The 20,532-nt window shown below is 38.9% G+C and overlaps 1 protein-coding gene across 1 annotated transcript in view; it reads right to left on the reverse strand.

Annotated features, from left to right (window-relative positions):
- Window positions 1-439: 439 nt before the first annotated feature.
- The window catches only part of IDO2 (indoleamine 2,3-dioxygenase 2), a 137,402-nt gene continuing 117,309 nt past the window's right edge, over window positions 440-20,532 (reverse strand). The window contains exons 11-12 of the mRNA XM_072635108.1: window positions 5,191-5,286; window positions 440-1,342 (exon numbers count right to left, since the gene is read on the reverse strand). Of these exons, the coding sequence (XP_072491209.1) occupies window positions 5,200-5,286 (87 nt within the window). The 3' untranslated portion in view covers window positions 440-1,342; window positions 5,191-5,199. The remainder of the gene's footprint in view (window positions 1,343-5,190; window positions 5,287-20,532) is intronic.

Below are 20,532 nucleotides of genomic sequence, written 5' to 3' on the forward strand. Positions count from 1 at the left end.
TCTGTCACCCGGGCTCAAGCAGGTTTCTGAAACCAGTTTACCCACAATGAGTGAAACAAGACAGACACCAGCCTAGGGGGTTTTCTCCACTGTCTGAAGGGCAGCCCAGGCCATAGATGAATTTCTGCCTCTTTAGTCTTGTGGCTTCCTCTCTGTCTTCGTGAGTGTGTGTGTGTATGTGTGTGTGTATATTTGTATGTCTCTGTGTGTTTATGTGTGTTTGTGTGTGTGTATTTGTATGTCTGTGTGTGTGTCTATGTGTGTGTGTGTGTGTGGAGGTGGAGTGGAGACAGTGCAGGAGCATTAATTGACAGAACCTAAGCATCACTTCTCTTTTCTCTTCCTACCCCAATATACAACCTAACGGAACTTTGGGGGGGGGGGGGACTATGATAATAGCGGCTAGCATTTATAGAGCAATTTAAGGTTTGGGAAGGACTTTAAAACATTATCTCATTTAATCCTTACAGAACCTTGGTGAGATAGGTGGCATCATTGTCCCCATTTTACAAATCAGAAAACGGAGGTCACACAGCTAGGTAAGTGTCTGAGGCAGGATTTGAACTTGGGTCTTCTCCTGACTCCAAGTCTAACACTTTATCCTCTACACGACTCAGCTCCCTATGAACACCTCCAATGCTTTCCACACAGTGTACATAGAAGGGGTTGGATAAATATTAGTTGAATAAATGTGTATTTCCCTAACACATGGTAACCTCTTGGAAAGCAGGGATCCAAAACACTATTAAAAATTCAATAGTACTTTAGGGTTTTCAAAGTCCTTTCCTTAGTCATACCCACTTTACAGATGACAATAATGAGGCTCAAACATAGGAAATGACTTGCTACAAGTTTCAGAATCACCCAACTTTTTGATCTTCAGCATGAACTTCAGCTATGGTAACCTAGCTATCTTTGCCCAGATGGAAAGACAGCTGTATATGTGTCTCACTAAAGACACACAGCTTGGATGAGATGCCCTCTGAAATGAGAGTTCCTCACTTAATATTAAAAATGTGCAGTCCTTGAGAGGACGGACATTTTGTCTATTTACCCCAGTATCTGTAGCACATTGTGAGCTCATCATAAATTTTATGAAGCATTAATATGATAATAACTGTAATCACTCATTTTTATCATCTTCCCATCTAAATCAGCTTTGGAGTGGTCCTCTCAGTCGTGCTTTGCTTTGGTAACCTTAGAAGTGATGTTATCTTTGTCCCAAGGCAGAGGCAGAGATGTTTTTCACTTAGAGTCCATTGTTTCTTTCTTGAGCTTTCTCTCTTCTGCCATCCTCTGAATATCCAGGAAACCATCATGCAATCCATATGTTGTCTCAGGGCTGAAAGGAATGCCAAAGGTCAGAGAGTCCAATCGGTCTCTGAGTAGGGATTCAGCACATTACAGATAAGGAAAACAACATCAAATGAGCCTTAACCAATGTAGAGTTGCCTGCCATAGGGTAGAGCCTACAGATACAAAGTAAGGCAGTTGTCAAGAAGCTCATAGCTTCATTACTGGTTAGCCATGATTTTAGTCTATTAAACCAGAGAGAAACAGACAGAGAGAAAGAGAGAAAGCATTTACTGAACATTTACTATGGGCCAGGCACTGTGCTAATTGCTGGGAATAAATAAAAGTAAAAAGGAAAGCAGTACTTACCCTCAAGGAACTTACATTCTAGTGAAGGGAGTTAAAAAGGGAAGTTGAAATCAGGAAAGGAAATGATAGGAGAGAAAGTACTCACTCAGGGGAAAAGTGGAGGAGTTGGTTTGGGGTATCATGGGCTGGTTCATGTTTGAAGATGGTGAAAGAGAGAAGTCATTACAAACAATTAATATCATCACTGGTTGGCCTGATATTTTCTGAACCACTAAAGGATATTAATGAAATTCAAATCACTTTATTGAGAAAGATATATTAAGGACTAGTTACATCAAGGTTTTTTGGTTGTTTTTTTTTTTAATGATTTAGTCCTGCATTCAAAGCCCCTGAATTCTACTAAAGGGATGAGGGAGACACAACCACAACACTACGTACCATGACATAATGGAGATCTAACATTTCCAGAAAATTTGAGGGAAGAAAGAATATCTCTATTTGGGGAAATCAGAAATATCTCCATGGAGGAGGGGACAACTGAGCTGAGCCTTGGAAGAGAAATGTATCAGGCATGATGGAAGAACCCACTGATTTGTTGTACTTGGGTAATTCCCACGGAACTTCATGTGTACAATGGCCTATTGCAGAAGGATATGTGCTCTGTGGGAGGAGAGGATTAGGTTGACGAAGATTGTTGACTCATCCCAGAAAAGTCACACACTCCCAAAGTGGGCAATCCTACCCCCTGGGAGGCATTGGAACAAGCTAGGCAGGGCAGTAGTAGCTTCAGGTACAACTAGGGGATGTTGAATAAAAATAAAGGGACAGTGGAAGCATAAGGAAGGAAGATAAGAAAATTTTGAAAAGCCATTCATACATATTTCATCTGTTGTGTAACAGAGTTAAAGTCATAGTGATTACATGATTGTTCAAATAAACCCACAAAATGCAAGTTATAACCAGTCAGTGGCCAAGTCCACCAACAGGTCTTAACAAGCAAGTGTTGGCAGGAGAGTGTGTCATGCCTTGTAGTGGAAGTCCAATATGCATCGGCAGGAATATGTACATGTAAGGACTTGTTTGCAATGTAATACTATATGGTTGCATGATGTAATATTGCACCATCAAAATTTCAGTGCAGGAAAAAACCCACAAATTTATAATAAATTCTTAAATTTAAGATGTTTTTTAAAAAGTATTTTATATTTTTGAAATGATGTAAATTTCAAAAAAAAAAAAACATTAAAGGGTTAAAGATTTCCAGGGGAGGTACTGAATAATCTTTTTAAAAGGGGACAATAGGCCAAATAAGTTTGGGAACCCCTGCTATAGACTATAAGAGAAAATGAGGAAAATAGGAATATATGCTGGCCCATATGAGTCTGCTTCGGTTCTCTCTTTTCTTTCTTGAGCTTGAGCCAGTAACCAGTGATCTTTAAAAGTGGGCATTTCTATCTCTGGAGTTCAAGAAGTATTTGAGTAGGGTGCTCAGGTAGAATAAAAGGTGGTCCACCACCTTCTAAGAAGAAGAGATGATCACCTCCAGGATCATCTAGAAGTCTGTAAGAGAGAAGCTCCATTCCTGGCTTGCTGAGATACCTGGACTATGGGAGCTGCTCAGGCTTTGTGGCTCTGAGGTGAATGTGAAATATCTGTTCAGTTATTCCCTTAATCTCTTTTGCCTTTTGGAAGAGTGTCATGAGTGTGATGAATTATTGTTTTGCATATTCTGTATTTGTTTCTGCACATCTGAGAGTCCTTTGAGTCCTTTGAATTTTAAGCAGGTTGAGGTTGGGAAACAGCTTGACTTAATTTTTATATATTGTCTCTCTCAATTAGTGCATTCCTTAAGCATCCTAAAGAGTAAAGACTCAGGTCTTTCTCTGTAGTGCCAGCATGCAGCACAGTGCTTGGCACAAAGGAAATGTTTAATAAATGCTTTTTCATTCATCCAGCATTTTTTGCAGTGTAAGAAATAAACAGCTGTTCTATAGCTAATATTTTGTTTATCGTAGCTAGATGGACGCTGTTATACACATTTTAAGGTAGACGATATATATGAGCTTAGTAAGCTTCATTTTAGAGTTTTGAGGGGGAAGGACAATGATACAAAGACAGAGAAGTCTTGTTAGTCCCTTTTCTGAAAATAATCTGGGTTCATGAGAGCCCAGAGTCAGATACTTATGGGAAGGAGCCCCCAGTACCACAGGTCACAGAAGGATTCTAAGAGATAGATGAAAAGGGAGTACATTCCAGGCATGAGGGAAACCTTGTATGAATACACGGAAGCAGGAGAAGGCATGTCAAGGTCAGGAAACAGCTTGGCTGGAACATAGATTGTGTGAGAGGGAGTAGTGTACAATCAGGCTGAAAAGGTAGGTTGGAGGAATGTTGTGGAAGATTTTAAATGTCATATTAAAGATTTTGTATTTTTTTTCACAGGATGCAATATGGTCAAACCAGTGCAATAGAAAAGCCATTTTGACAGCATTATGGAGTACAGACTGGATAAGGAGAAACTAGAGGCAGAGAGATCGTTTAGAAAGCTATTATAATAGTCCAGGAAAGGGATAATAAGGGCCTAAAGCAGGGAGAGGGCAGAAGTGAGTGATGAGAGGGGAACAAAGGAGAGTGAGATTGTGGAAGACTGTGAAAATTGTGAACAAAGTAGGATCAGGACATTGATATAGCCTGGGAGAACAGGGAGAAATCAGCAGAATACATTATAGATGGAGAAAAGTTTACAAAAGAGTAAGTCCATGGGAGAAATGGGAATATGCAATACTGCAATGTTGGGAAGAAAATTTGAGAGTTCAAGACTATTTTGGGGTACAGTGTGAGATATGACCAATCACCTGGGTGACTGAACTAAAGTAGAGACAGAGGTCAAGGAGTTGAGAAGGTTAATGAAAGGGGAAGCCAAGGTGTTCAAAGGTTCATGGAAAATAATATTGAAATAACTAAGGTGAAGGCAAGTACTGTGGTAGAGAGGAGGACTGTGAGCTAGGTATGGTATGGCACTCACTGAGAAAGGAGGGAGAAGAACAATGTGGAAGACAGCAATACAATTCTTGGTGCAAAATTTAAATACAAAGGAGTTGCTAAGTTATGGTAGCAGAGGAAAGGTCTAAAAATGACAGCTGGAAAACAAGAAATATATCCATTCCTCTTCTTCATCCCATGTATTGGAAGGTATGAGTGAAAGACCTGTCAAGACTGGAGAGGGTGGGAGGAATGAAGCGTCCTCCAGAGAAAGTTTTAGTGAGTGCCAAAATCAATTAGTCAAAACATAAGCATTTATTAAGTATGTAATATGTGCCAAGCACATACTAAGTTTAGGGAAGAGATAAATAGTGAAGGGTAGTTTATCAACATTACAACTTAAGCTCCAGATTGCAGTGAAAAGGAAATAAGACTTCAAGCCAAATGACCTGGCTTCTGATGCCTCCCACCTGTGTAACTTTGGACAAATCATTTACAGTCTTTATCTGATCTCAATCACCTCTGAGTTTCCGCCCTATTCTAGGTCTATAATTAATAATCCAATACTCTCCTTGAGGGGAAAAAAAATCAGAGGGCAAGGCATACCTGATGTGTTCAGGGATGAGAATTCAGGAGTAGAGGAACGGGCCTTTTTATCCAAGCTTGAGAATGGTGGGATTGAGGGCTCTGTGGGTCATGGAGCTAGAAGAGTACCAAATATAGAGAAGTTAGTATAGTACTTCTTTTGTAAATGGTCTTTTAGAGATGAAGTATTCAAGTCAACGCTGTCCTAGAATTCACCAATGGGTAAAGTGTTTGATTTCTACAAAGTTTTTGGTAGAGAAAAGTCAGAAGTGGAAGGAATAACCATTCTTCCTATTATCCATCATGCAAAGAAGAAGGCAAGACATATGACCTCTGCAATGCTGGCTCCCGTTCCTGTAGGGTCGCACCAAGATACCAGTGGTTAACAGTGTATATTGATGAGACCATAGAGTATCCTTCAAAAATCATGTATTTCCTCTTGCTTACCTATTAAAGAGGGGTTGACCCAATGCTTCTATCTCTGTTAAGCAGGTAAACGATTTTTTTTCTTTCTAAGAGAGAATCCAAGGAAAGCTGATTGCAGCTGACAGTGCAAGCCACTGACTACTTTTTGTCCAAATGCATTATGCCTCACGTTTGCTATCTGTCATTTCACTACTACCATTTTATTCCCTCTTGCCCCCTCTTATGTAAGGGAAAATCTGGAGGCTATTAAGTCTTGTTTGTGTAATAAATTCAGGCATGAGTAGAGAACTAGGAAAAGGTTGGCTCTCTGGAGAGGAAGAACTAGGTATGAAGAGGCAGTGATTCCATTCAAAAAATCCCATTGAAATATTGCCCTCAATTAAGTTCCCATAAAAAGGACCTACAAAGAGAGAGATGAACGAACTAAAAACAAATTGATACCTACGTTTATCAAAAGTAAAGTCTTATTTGTTTATTTTTTATTAATAGTACTTTATTTTTCCTAGTTTCATGTAAAGATAGCTTTCAACATTCATTTTTGTAAGATTTTGAGCTCCAAATTTATTTCTCTCACTCCCTCCTTCCCAAGACAGCAAGCAATCTGAAAAGGGTTATACATGTATAGTCACATTAAACATATTTCTGCATTAGTTATGTTGTGAAAGAAGAAACAGAAGAAAAGGGAAGAAGTATAAGAAAGAAAAAAAGTGAAAATAGTATGGTTCGATCTGTATTCGTACTCCATAGTTCTTTCTCTGGAAGTGGATAGCATTTTCCATCATGAGTCTTTTGAAAATATCTTGGATCATTGTATTGCTGAGAGGAGCTAAGTCTATCATAGTGGATCATCACACAATGTTGCTATTCCTGTGTACATTGTTCTCCTGGTTCTGCTCATTTCACTTAGCATCAATCATTTATGTCTTCTCAGTGTTTTCTGAAATCTGCCTGCTCATCATTTCTTAAAGAACAGTAGTATTCCATGACATTCATATACCACAACTTGTTCAGCCATTCCCCAACAGATGGGCATCCCCTCAATTTCCAATTCTTTGTCACTACATAAAGAGCTGCTATAAATATTTTTCTACATGTGGTTCCTTTCCCCTTTTTTATGTTCTCTTTGGCATACAGACCTAGTAGTAGGATTAAAGTAGGATTGAGTACGATTAAAGGGCATGCACAGTTTTATAGCACTTTAGGCATAGTTCCAAATTGCTCTCCAGAATGGTTGGTCAGTTTACAACTCCACCAACAATGCATTAGTGTTCCAATTTTCCCACATATTCTCCAACATTTGTGATTTTCCTGTTTTGTCATGTTAGCCAATCTGATAGGTGTAAATATCAGGTTAACTATCTGATAGGTGTAACTATCAGGTTGTATAGGTGTAACTCTGTGTACCACACAGTTGTTTTGATTTGCATTTCTCTTATCAATAATGGTTTAGAACACTTTTTCATGTGATTGTAGATATAAAAAATAAACTTAAGGCAAAAGTGAGACAGATGTCTCTTAAATCTGCTGTTGGGGACCCACTCTCTAAACCAGATTCTTAACTTTTTTGTATGGATACTTCTCTCCTCCCACTTGGAGTATTATAATAGCTTTCTAATTAGCCTCTTCCCCAAGTTACTCCTCACTGCACCATCCTCCACTCCACTACCAAGCTAAAGTTAAAGTGTAAATCACTTTGTCCCACTCTCTATCACCCATAATTTAGCAAACTCCAACGATTCCTTAATACTTCCAGGACCAAAAATAAAACCCTCTGTTTGCCATTCAAATCTTTTTCATAACCTGGTCCCTTTCTACCTTTCCAATTTTCTTCTACTTCATTCTTGCAATCTAGCAATATTATCCTACTTTCTGTTCTTTGTACATAGCACTCCATTTCCCATCTTTTCCCCCTTTTCCCTGCTGGCCTTCATTTCTGGTTTTGTTTCCTTACTTCCACCTCTTAGCTTTCATGATTTTTTTCCAATCTCACCACAAGTCCTACTTTCTGCAAAAGGCTTTTCCAGCTTTCCCTGGCTGTTAGTCCCTTCCTTTCTGAGGTTACTTTCCATTTATTCTGTATATATCTTTCCATATACTCTGTATATATTTTGCATGTACTTAGTTGCAGTACTTACATGGTATCTCCCCCATTAGGGCAACATCAAGGGCTATTTTTATCTTTCTTTGTACCTCCAGTGCTTAGCGCAATGTCTGACATACAGTAAGGATGTGATAAACGCTTATTACTGGTAAATAAATGGAGAATTAATTGCTCATTTTTGAGCCATGCTATTAACATACAAATTACAATGCTACCTTAAATTCATTTACAGATTCATTACCATGCCAACCAAGGTACTAAGGAATTATTCAATAGAACCAGAAAAAATTCATCTGGATGAACAAAAGGTCAAGAATTCCATGGAAAACAAAGAAAAGAAAGACAGGAAGAAAGGGAGGAGGACCAGCAGTATCAGTCTCAAGTTGTACCATGAAGCAGCAATTATCTAGGCAATTTGGTACTGATAAAAAATAGAAAAGATGATCAATGGAGCAGATTAAGCACATAAGATCCAGAAGCAATTCAGAACAGTTGCATAATGTTCAATAAACTCGAGGACACAAACTGCTGGGTTAAGTAATGACTCACTATCTGACAAAAACTGCTGGGAAAATTGGAAAACAATCTGGTAGAATTTAGACTTAGAGCAACAACTCATACCATGTATCAAAGTTCCAAATGGACTCATGACCCAGATATAAGAGGTCAGATCCTCAACAAGCCAAAGGACAACAGAAGGATTCACAACCATGGATAAGGGAAGAATTCTTAATGAAGCTGGGGATAAGGATGATCACAGAAGATGAAATAGACAAATTTGATCACATAAAAGTGCATTGAGATCTGGATATGAAGTCAAGAAGACCTAAGTTCCAATTTGGCCTTAGTCGTTTATTAGTTTCCTGATCCTAGAAAATCACAATTGCTGTCTGCCTAAGTTTCTACATCTTAATGGGGATAAAAGTAGGGTTGTTGTGAAGATAGAATGGGATAATATTTATAAAGCACTTTACTAACTTTAAAAACTGTATAAATACCACTATTTTTATCATTTTCATCAATATTCAAGACATATAAGTGAATGTATACAAATATATAAAAACAAGAACCATTCCTCAACAGGTAAATGAAACAAGCATTATCAAAGGAGGCAATCTAAACCATAAACTACCATACTAAAAATACTGTCACTATAATAAAAATAATCCAAATTAAACCCTTGAGATTCTACCTCACACCCAGCAGATTGGCAAAGATAACAAAAAAAAAAAAGGAAAATGAAAATTGTTGGAGGCATTGTGGGAGAATAGGCATATTAAAGCTATGGTGTTGAGAGCTGTAGATTGGTTCAATCATTCTGAAAGCAATTAGGAACTAAATTCAAAATGTCACTAAACTGCCCACACCCTTTGCTCAGTGTACCCTATTGATCTACTAGACATCTATGACCAAAGACATTTTTAAATTTAATTATTTGTTTTCAGTTTTCAACAATCATTTACATAGTGATCCTCCTTCTCCCCTCCCTCCCCAAGATGGCATGCAATCTCATATGGGTTCTACACATACACTCCTATTAAACACATTTTCCCATTAATCATGTTGCATAGAAGAATTAAAATAAATGGGAGAAATCATGAGAAAAAAGCAAATCAAAACAACACTTAACACAAGAGAAAATAGTCTACTTCATTCTGCATTCTGATTCCACAGTTCTTTCTCTGGATGTGGATGGTATTTTACCTCAAAAACACTCTTTGGGAATGTTTTAGATCTTTGCATTGCTGTAAAGAGCTAAGTCTATCACAAACCGTTCTCACACACCATGACTGTTTCTCTGTTTAATGTTCTCCTGGTTCTGCTCATTTCACTCTGCATCAGTTCATATAAGTCTTTCCAGGCTTTTCTGAAGTCCAACTGCTCGTTATTTCTTATAGCACAATAGTATTCCATTATATTCATATACCACAACTTGTTCAGCCATTCCCCAATTGGTGGGCATTCCCTCTATTTCCAGTTTTTGGCCACCACAAAAAATATCTGCTATGAATATTTTTGTACATGTGGGGCCTTTTCTCATTTTTATGATCTCTTTGGGATATAGCCCTAGAAGTGATATTACTGGGCCAAAGGGTATGCACATTTTTGTAGCTTTTTGGGCATAGTTCCAAATTGCTCTCTAGAATGGCTAGATCAGCTCACAGAACCACCAGCAGTGAGTTAGTATTCCAACTCTACCACATGTCCAACATTTGTCATTTTCCTGTTTCATCATAATAGCTGATCTGACAGGTGTGATGTGGTACTTCAGAGTTGTTTCAACTTGCATCTCTCTAATCAATAGTGATTTAGAGCATTTTTTCATATGACTATAGATAGCTTTAATTTCTTCCTCCAAAAACTGCCAGTTCATATTCTTTGACTTTTTATCAACTGGGGAATGACTTGTATTCTTGTAAATTTGACTCCGTTTACATATTTTAGAAATGAGATCTTTATCACAGACTTTAGTTGTAAAAATTCTTTCCCAGTTTTCTTTTTCCCTCCCAATCTTGGTTGCATTGGGTTTGTTTGTACAAAAACTTTTCAATTTAATGTAATTAAAATTATCCATTTTGCACTTCATAATATTCTCCATCTCTTGTTTGGTCATAAATTTCTTCAAAGACATTTTTTAAAAGAAGTAAAGGATCTCTTTGTACAAAAATATTTATAGCAGCACTTTTTATTATAGTAAAGAACTGGAAACAAAGTGGTTGCCCATCAATTATGGAAAAGGCTGAATTGTTGTGTGAATGTAAAGGAATATTTTTGCTTTGTAAGAAATGGTAAAAGGGATGGATTCAGAGAAACTTGGAGTGACGTGTATAAACAAATGATGCACAGTGAAATTATCAGATCAAGAAGATCTATTTATACAATGATCACAACATTATCAAAGAACACAAAACACTCTTGAAATATTTAAGAACTCTAATCAAAATAATGATTGATAACAACTTAAGAAAATGAATAAAGAAGCAGATCTCCCACTTTTCAGTACAGTGGTCATAGAATGTAAGAGCAAATTGAAAGAAACAATTTTAGACAAGATCAATGTAACATAAATTTGTTTTCCTTGACTATGGTTATTTGTTTCAAAGGAAACTTTAACTTTGAAAGAGAGAAGGGGAGGTGGGGTGGGTGGGGAGGAGTGATACTTATGCTAATTAAAAAAAAAAGAAGAGTACCAATGAGCCATTTAAAAGACAGAGAATAGAACAGAAGGGCAAAGATATTCAAAAGGGACACAGAGAAACATTGCTACATTACATTTAATATACATTTTTTAAAAGTTGTATGTAATAGATTCAGATATCAAGAATAAATCTCTTTTTTTTGGCCTTCTTTGTCTATGGAAGTGTTCATGTTTGTTGATGATTCTTTAGTATGTAATAAACATTTTTAATGGATGAAATTAGAGGGATAGTTAGTCTTGATTGGCCAAGCATCAGCAATCTCCTTGTGGCTCTCTAAAAAGACTCTTTAAGAAAACATTCAAGGGAATGCATTCAAAAGAAGAAAGCCAGTTACAGAAGAACTCAGCTTTTTGAGAAATTGATCCTCAGCTCCCCATAGCTAGGACTGGTTCACTTGTCAACTCTCAAAGCTTACAATCTTCAGAGCTATCTTCTGCCTCATCTCCTAGTCCTGAAACCTGATAGGTACAGGGTCTCTTATTGGACAAATAGTTCAACTGCAAATACCATGGCAGTTGGAGTATGAGGGGGAGAGGAGAGATGAGGACTAATCCCTTTCAAGGACTAGGTTCTTTTTTTCCATAACTAGCTCTCTTCTCTGCTGCCCATGCTCACTCCCCTAAGAACTATCTACTGCTTCAACTGTCTCCTTAGAAAGTATGAAATCCTTGCCAGTCGATGACTAAACTTTCCTTTAATTCCATCAATTTTGATCAGAAAATCTCACGACTTGTTAAGTGATTGCAGACTGTAAACCCTTCCTTACACATCAGCAGGTCTGGCATGTTCTGATCAATTCATCTTCTCCCTCTCTGCCCTCACTACAGTTCTAAAGGAACTTTGGTCATACAGAGCCCCTTCGGTTGTTTAATGGGGAGCCTGTGGCCAGTGAGGGGTAACTAGGGAAGGGGCAGCAATCAGCCTATCCTGATCAACTCAGAAGGAAAAAGACTCATCGGGATCTGGGTGTGTAGTTATGTAACCAACTGGTAATTTCTAGTTTGGGGACAATCTGTGCCAAAGGAAATGCTTTGTCATGAACAGGTTGTTGAAAACAATTGTGTACTCCTAGTCACTAGAAGTGACGTTATCATGTTCTCTTTCCCAGTCAGATGCAAGAGGTGAGCATGAGAGAGAGGGGTGACAGCAGTCAGTACTAGAGAACAGCTATATATTACCTCACTCGTTACGATTCCCTAGTTGGCTTCTTTACATCTCACCAGGGGCAGTTTTCGAATTTGGAGACTGAGACAGGGCTTCAAGAACAATTGCTTCAATGACTGTCCTTGGTTGGATTCTCTAGAGGAGGAGGCAAAGGAATATGTCTTCTTCAATCAGTGGTTTGGAAAACCATAAAATTGCTCTTGGAAGTAAGAAAATATCTGAGCACAGCAGTGCTCCTGGAAGAACATTATCATGAAATGTTCATGGGCAGGGGAAAGGGGGTGTAGTCTGTAGTGGAGAAAGTTGTTCAGACCATGTTTGCTTCCCAAACAACTTTTGAAAAAACTGTCACTGTCTTACAAAAGGAGATCAAGATGTGGTCTTCCTCATTCTAATGATAGTTTACAGTTCAATAGTTTATATGAACAATTTGTATAAACTATACAGAACCTGTTTATACAGGTAAACAGATGAGTGAGACTAAGAGAGTGAATGACTCTCCCATGATCACCTAACTTAAAAACAGTTCTCTTGACTTTATGGTCAAGACTATAACACTGTCTGCTATATCATACTAATGATCCATGAATCAGGAGAGCACTAGTGGACTTAGACTCAGATCATCTGTTGTTACTGTTCTGTTGAATATGACTTTTGTGACTCCATTTGAGGTTTTCTTGGTGAAGAAACAGGAGTGATTTACCATTTCCTTCTCCAGTCCATTTTATAGATGAGGAAATTGAGGCAAATAGGATTAAGTGATTTGCCCAGGGTCACACAGCTAGCAAGTATCTGGGGCCATATTTGAACTCATGAGGAAGAGTCTCTCTGATTCCAAGTCTAGTGCTCTATCCACTGAGCCACCCATCTGCCCCAAGAATACCGGACACTTTCTAATTATGTGACCATAGGGAAGTTACTTGAATTTTATATTTCTCGGAAAACCTTCTAGGACTCGTCTACTAATATGAGTTTTCATTCAGAGAGTTCACAGTAGGGTCACAGATCATTCCATCAATTTGTATATTCTCATGTGCCAGCTGTCCCTGAGATTCTTTTACGCAGATGTGTCACAGTCCCCTGAGTGATCTTTACAGAAGCTATGGCTGCAGACAGTGAGAATGAGAATTTGCTTGCTATTGACCTAGTCTTGCTCACAACTGAGCCAGATCTCACTTTGGAAGGCAGAGTTTACTAAATCCCTTGCCAGAGCTATTTACACATCACCATTAATTCCAAATGAAATTTTCATCTCTGGGAGGATTGGTAGTAGAAACATACCTGTTCACAGTCGAAAAGTTGGGAGGTGAATGCCTCTCTTTGCTGCTACCTTTGGGAACTTTCTTTTCCATTGAATTCAAAAATTATTGCAACATGTTAAAAAAGCTCCCTTTTCTAGGAACTCTGTAACAGAGGGTGACTTCCTCCAGTTCAGGGAGGTAATTTTAGGATAATGGGACTGGAAATTAGGACTTTTGTGTTTTAGACCCACTTCTGCTATTTGATAGCTACTTTAGACTAGTCAATTAATCTCCCTAAGTCTCAGTTTCCCTATCTGAATCCCTCATAGGGATGTTGTGTAGAAGGTCCCATAGAAATATGAATTATCATCAATATTGGGAATGGGTTGGGGAATAAGTATTTATTAAGCAGTTATTAGGGGGCTGGCCTTGTAATACAAAGAGTTGGAGTTAAAAAGAAAGACAAATAGATCAAACCAGCCCTGAAGAAGCTCACATTCTAATGGGCAGAAAATATGCAAAATAGTTTACATACAAATGTAAGAAGAAAGTGATCTTGGAGAGAAATCAGGAACAGTGCAGGTGCAGGGAGATAGAGTGGGAATGGCTTTTGTAGAAGGTAGGGTTGGAGCTGTATTAAAGGAAGCCCAGGAAGTTTCAACAGCCTAGTTGTGCTTTGAAGGAAGTCGGAGATTGTTCAGGGGGTTATGAGGAGGAAGCATAGTCCAGACATGAGAGAGCATCTCTGCAAAGGCACCACAGAGGGGACAGATGAGGGGCCATGTCTGACAAATAGTTAGAGCAAGCCAGTTTGATTGGAACAAAAGACACATGGAGAGAAGCAAGGAAAAATGGGACAGGAAGAGTAGGTAGGTGCGAGCTAGCTACGCTGTGGAGAACTTTAAATGCCAAGATGAACATTCTTGGGCTTTGTCCTAGAAACAATAGGGAGTAATGGAAGATTTTTGAGAAGGGAAGAGGCTAAGCCAGGGGTTCACCTGAGGACCTAGAGGGCCACATGTGGCTTCAAGGCTGCAGGTTCCTCACCCTGAGCTAAGCATTGTCCATTTTCACAGGTTTCTCTAATTGTCGGTTTTTAGCAGTATTGTATGGCAAAGAGTGTTTTTGTTTAGAATTGTTTAGAATTTGTTTAGAGATCTCTGAAATACCCGGAGGATGCTGTTTAGCCAGATAGGGAAAAAAAATCTTTAATCTTTATACACTCTCCCTCTGTTCCAAGTCTTTTTCCAAGGAAATGTTTTAGAATTTCCATAACAAATGGAATATTCCCTTCTGACGTTGCCTTGGGAGTAATCCAAGTCCCTTTTTCCTCATCCCTCAGGAACAGCTCAAAGTTCTCCCAGATCTTTTAGGAAGCCCACACTGTCCAGTACAGACAGGAACACCCGAAAAATCAATTTAGAGCCGGAAGGGAAGGTCATGTACAGGGATCAGTTAGTCACTTCACTTCGTAGGATTATCACCTCATTGCCTCTAAGGTTGAAAGATGCCTTAGACATCATCTAATCCAAACTCTTCATTTTCAAGATAGAGAAACTGAAATGTAGAGGGCTTACATGACTTGTCCGAAGTCACACAAGGAATAAATGGCGGTCAGGATTCAAACCTAGTTCTGCTTATTCTGCTACACTGGACTGTCTGGTAGAGACACCTCCCATCTCTGAAACAGTTAGAATACTCTGTGATTCACTTTGCATTTTCCTGTCTTGTTGATCAACAGACATGCCTCAAGTCTACATCTTTTCCCAGTTTCCCCAGAGCAGAATCAATTTTAAATTTCCTTCATACCCTGTTAACATTGTACTGAGCACATAGCTAGCTATTTAAATGAGCAAATGTTAGGCAAATAAGAATATACAAAAGAAGATCATGGGGTGAATATACTATGTTTTCCATGGAGTCCACCATCTGCTAGGTATGATATAGTCTCCTAAGCAACAACATTTGGATCTTGCTTAGGTGTCTGGATAAGGTTTTGTTAGATGGAAAAGCGGCAGAGCAAGTTAAAGAAAATGATCCACTCTAAGAATCATGATGACATTTCAAGGGATAGAGAAGAAAATCTAACCCATATGCAATTGGGCTGTTAGAAGCTTAAGTTTCTATTTAGGGAAAGGGGAGACCCTTAAAAAGTAAAAGATACTACCTTAAATGTCAAGGGAGAATGTATTAGAGTATGTATTGAAAGCAAATTAGCATAGCTATAGTCATTAAAGTTAAAATTAAAATAAATATCCCAAAACTAAGCAAAATGTGTTATTGGATCTTCAGAAATCTGAACAAGTAGAAAATATTTTATTGAAAAGGCAGTGCGGTAACTAAAGAATCAGCTCACAGAGGTGAAAAGATGGAAATGTCAGTTACTGTTACGACTGCAATGCACCAGGTCTTAAAACACTAGATTGTTGGCCTCCCTAGCTCACAGCAGTATGTGAAGCAAATGACTGCAGGATATTGAGTTTGGATAAGTGGATCAGCATTCCTGATTTTATAGCTTTCATCTAAATTTAGGTCCATACTACATCTTTTTGTTGTTGTTGTTGTTGAATCATGGCCAACTCTTCATGACTCCATTTGGGGCTTTCTTGGTGAAGAAACTGGAGTGGTTTGCCATTCCTTCTCCAGCTCATTTTACAGATGAGGAAATCGAGGAAAAGAGGGTGAAGTGATTTGCCCAGTGTCACACAGCTAGCAAGTATCTGAAGCTGGATTTGAACTCAGGAAGATGAGTCTTCCTCACTCCAGGTCTGGCACTCTATTTGTTGTGCCCCTAGATGTCCTACAACATGACTACCATTTTTTAAAATAATGAAACGTACAATTGTGCAGAATACTCAAAGGAACTAACTCCTGGTGTGTGAGCTCCTTCTACCACTGGAGATTTGTAATCTATCTATGACTTAGTAGTTAAGAGTTGTCTGAGGTTGACTTTGAATGACTCACCCACAGTCAGAGAGCTAGTATGTATCAGAGCAGGATGTGAACCTGCCTGACTCCAAACCTAGCCCTCTATCTGCTATACCATGCTGCCTTCCTATCTCTGAATAAAGGCATGCCTATTGTGCTGGTCATTTTATATCTATCTATCCATCTATATATAGATAGGTAGACATAAATAGATAGATATGTGTGTATGTGTATATACATATATATATATAATTTATATTATACACACACACACACACACACACACACACACAATCCAAAGCACTTTTATGATTCCCTGAAAACTATTTATGAACAAAAAACCTATGGTGCATCACAACTACTGAGGGCTGATGGAGCCACATTGATTAGTGATAAGGACATGATCCTAGGGAGGTGGGCTGAATACTTCCATAGTGTTCTCAACAGACCATCATCAATCAATGCTGAGGCCACTGACCATTTACATCAGGTTGAAATCAATCCCTCCTTAGCTGAACTCCCAACTGAAGAAGAGGTTTTTGAGGGCCTTTAGGCTCCTTTCACCTGGCAAAGCATCTGATTCTTATTCTAATCCAGCTGAGATTTACAAGGTAGGGGGACCACTGCTCATACAAAAGCTGACTAAAATTTTCCAGGTTATATGGCAAGAGGAGGTTATCCCCCAGGAGTTCAAGGATGCCTCCATTATCCATCTCTATAAAGGTAAAGGAAATAGATTGTCCTGTGACAATCACAGGGGGATCTCTCTCTTAGTCATTGCTGGCAAAGTTCTTGCTAGAGTCCTCCTGAATAGGCTGATCCTTCACCTGAAAGATAGTCATATACTTGAGAGCCAGTGTGACTTCAGAAAGGGCCGAGGAACAGTCAATATGGTGTTTGCTGCCCGACATCTCCAGGAGAAATGCCAGGAGCAGAACAGAGGTCTGTACACAACATTTGTAGATCTGACCAAGGCCTTTGACACTGTTAGTCATGAGGGCTTATGGAAAATTATGTCAAAATTTGGATTTCCGGAAAAGTTCATAAGCATTGTACTTCAATTTCATGATGGCATGTTTGCTTGGGTTTTGAATAATGGACAATGTTCTTGTGCCTTCCCAGTCACCAATGGAGTGAAACAGGGCTGTGTGCTTGCTCCCATGCTTTTTACCATGACGTTTTCAGACATGTTGACAAATGTTTTCAATGAGGATGAACACAGCATCAAGGTCAACTGCTGTATTAATGGCAAGTTCTTCAATTTGAAAAGGCTATAAGCCAAGACCAAAGTGCATGATTTTCTGTTTACAGATGATTGTGCACTCAATGCAGCCTTTGAAGCTTAGACGCAACAAAGTATAGACCAATTCTTTGCTGCCTTTGCTAACTTTGGCCTAATAATTAACACCAAGAAAGCACAGGTGCTCTATCAGTCACCACCACACCATCCATATGTGGAACTATCAGTTACAGCACATGGAGAAGTTTTGAAAGCTGTGGATAAGTTCACTTACCTTGGTAGTGTACTTTCCAGGGATGTACACATTGACAATGAGGTTGTTGCACTCATTGCCAGAGCCAGCCCAGTGTTTGGGAGGCTCTGAAGAAAAGTTTGGGAGAGAACAGGTATTAGACTGACTACCAAACTGAAGGTCCACAGAGCCATTGTGCTGACCACATTGTTATATGCTTGTGAAACATGGACAGCTACCAGCATCATGCCAAGAAATTGAATCGCTTCCATTTGAACTGTCTTAGAAAGATTCTGAGGATCATCTGGCAAAATAAGGTACCAGATACTGAAGTCCTTGCTCAAGCTGAACTGCCAAGTATTCAAACTATGCTTCAGAGAGCACAACTCTGATGGGCTGGCCATGTTATTCAAATACAAAATGTACACTTGCCAAAAAGACTCTTTTATGGAGAACTTGCATGGGGCAGGCAATCACATCGTGGCCAGAAGAAACGATTCAAGGACACTCTCAAGGTCTCTCTCAAGAACTTTGGATTTGACTATGCAACATGGGAGATACTGGCACAGGACTGCTCAGTATGGTGTGCCCACATCAGAAAGGGTGCTGTGCTCTTTGAGCAAAGCAGAATGGAGACAGCACAAAGTAAACACAGGATGTGCAGATTTGGGATATCCTCCCCAAATATTCACACAGATTATCTGTGCCCAACCTGTGGTAGAGCATTGCAAGCTCGTATTGGTCTGATTAGCCACAGTGGGACACACTGAAATTTCACTTTGTCATGGTGATGTCATTTTGGTCCTCTTTAAAGACGAAGGGCTACAACCAACCAACCGACCAATACTATATACACTATGAATATATACATATAATATGTACATATGTGACATATGTACATATTAGCATCATATATAAAAACTGCTAACACTTATAACTATATGAGTAATACTTACTACGTGCTAAGTGATTTACAATTATCATATTTTGATCCTCACAACAACCTTATAAGCTCGTGCTATTACTATCCCATTTTAGAGACAGGGAAATGGAGGCAAATAAAAGTTAAGTGACTTCCCAGGGTCACATATATAGGAAGTGTCTGAGGCTGGATTTGAACTAAGGTTTTCCTGACTAGCTCTAACATTCTATTGGCTGCATCACTTAGCAGCCTATAGGTGTGTATGTGTAAATAGCACACACACACACACACACACACACACACACACACAATATTAAGGTGACTAGGAAAAAATGTCTTAAAAAGGTGGAACATTAGGGGCCTTATTCTCATAGGGAACATCAGTCATTCAGTTGTGTCTGGACTCTGCATGACCCTGTGGATTTTGTCTATGGGGTTTTCTTGGCAAAGATGTTGGGTTGGTTTGCCATTTTCTTCTCTAGAATGGCTCCATTTTGCAGATGAAGAACTGAGGCAAATAGTGATTAGATGACTTGCCCAGGGTCACACAGTTAGTAGGTGTCTGAGGCTATTTGTACGCAGATCATCCTGATTCCAGGTCCAGTGTTCTATCCACTACACCACCTACCTGCCCCAAAGGAACATTAGGGATACCATTGTTCTCAAAAAAAAGCAACAAAGTAATGGGTGTTGTAGGCAAGAAACAAATCAGCATCTAGGAGCCTGACAAATATAGTTTCTTTGGTGGTCACTATCTATGAAGGGAGTTAAGGGAGAAAACACTAGAATTAGTAGAATCTCCATGAAAAGAGCTGCTATGGTAGAGAAAGCACTGGATCTAGATTCAGAGAAACTTAGTTCAAACACTACTTCTGTTTCTAAGACCCTTAACCACTCTGGACCTCCATTTCTTCTTCTATAGGATGGGGTAGGAGGAGAAGAATGTTAGCTGGTCTGTAAGCATCCTTCCAGTCTGACACCCTGTGCCCCTGTTTGGGGATACTGAGGCAGTTTTTGCACAGGTAGCCAGATTGGTATAAAATAATAGCCAGTATTTACCTAGCTCTTTAAAGTTTGCAAAGCATTTTACAAATTTTTCATTTTATACTCACAACTACCCCATGAAGTAGGAGCTATTATTATTTTCAGTTTATAAATCAGGAAACTGAGGCAAATAGAGGTTAAAGGATTTGCCCAGTATCATGCAACCAGTATCTAAAGGATTTGCTGTGCTAGAAAGTTGTCCAGAAGTATATAACCTAGGTTCAAAATCTGGATCTGTTTCTATACAGCTGAGTGACATTTTGGGCAAACCACTTACTCTCTCTTCGCCTCAGCTTCCACCCATTCCCTAAAATGAGAGGATTAGACTCCACGGTCTCTAATCTTATGATCCTATACTCTTCTAAAAGATAGATTCCAAAAATGTCTATATGAGACTAAAGACAGAGGTGTCCATGAGATCATCTAGCCTAAGACAGTAATTATAAGAATGAGTCTAAAGATTAAAGAGCACACAGAGAATCAATGGGATGTAGTGGGAAGATACTGGACCTGTAGTCTGGAGACATTGGACTGAATTATGTCTGACACTTACCAGCTATGTGACCTTGGGTACATTGCTATGCTTCTCAGAACTCTGCTTTCCTCATGCATACAATGGGTTTACAAATACTTCAACCCTCTAAGCAACAGAGCTGTTATGAATAAGGTGCTTTGAGAACCTGAAAGTGCCATGTACATTTGAGTCACTATTATTATTTTAGATAAGAGCAACATAAATGGGAATCCTAACACATTTCAGATCACATAAAAACTTTTGTAGTTTTATTTTTCAAAATACATGCATGCACACACATATACATATGTATGTATGTATTTCAAAAATATTTCATTTAAGGATGATTTT

Source organism: Notamacropus eugenii, chromosome 1 (assembly GCF_028372415.1).
Source record: "Notamacropus eugenii isolate mMacEug1 chromosome 1, mMacEug1.pri_v2, whole genome shotgun sequence".
In the NCBI taxonomy this organism is placed as follows: domain Eukaryota; kingdom Metazoa; phylum Chordata; class Mammalia; order Diprotodontia; family Macropodidae; genus Notamacropus; species Notamacropus eugenii.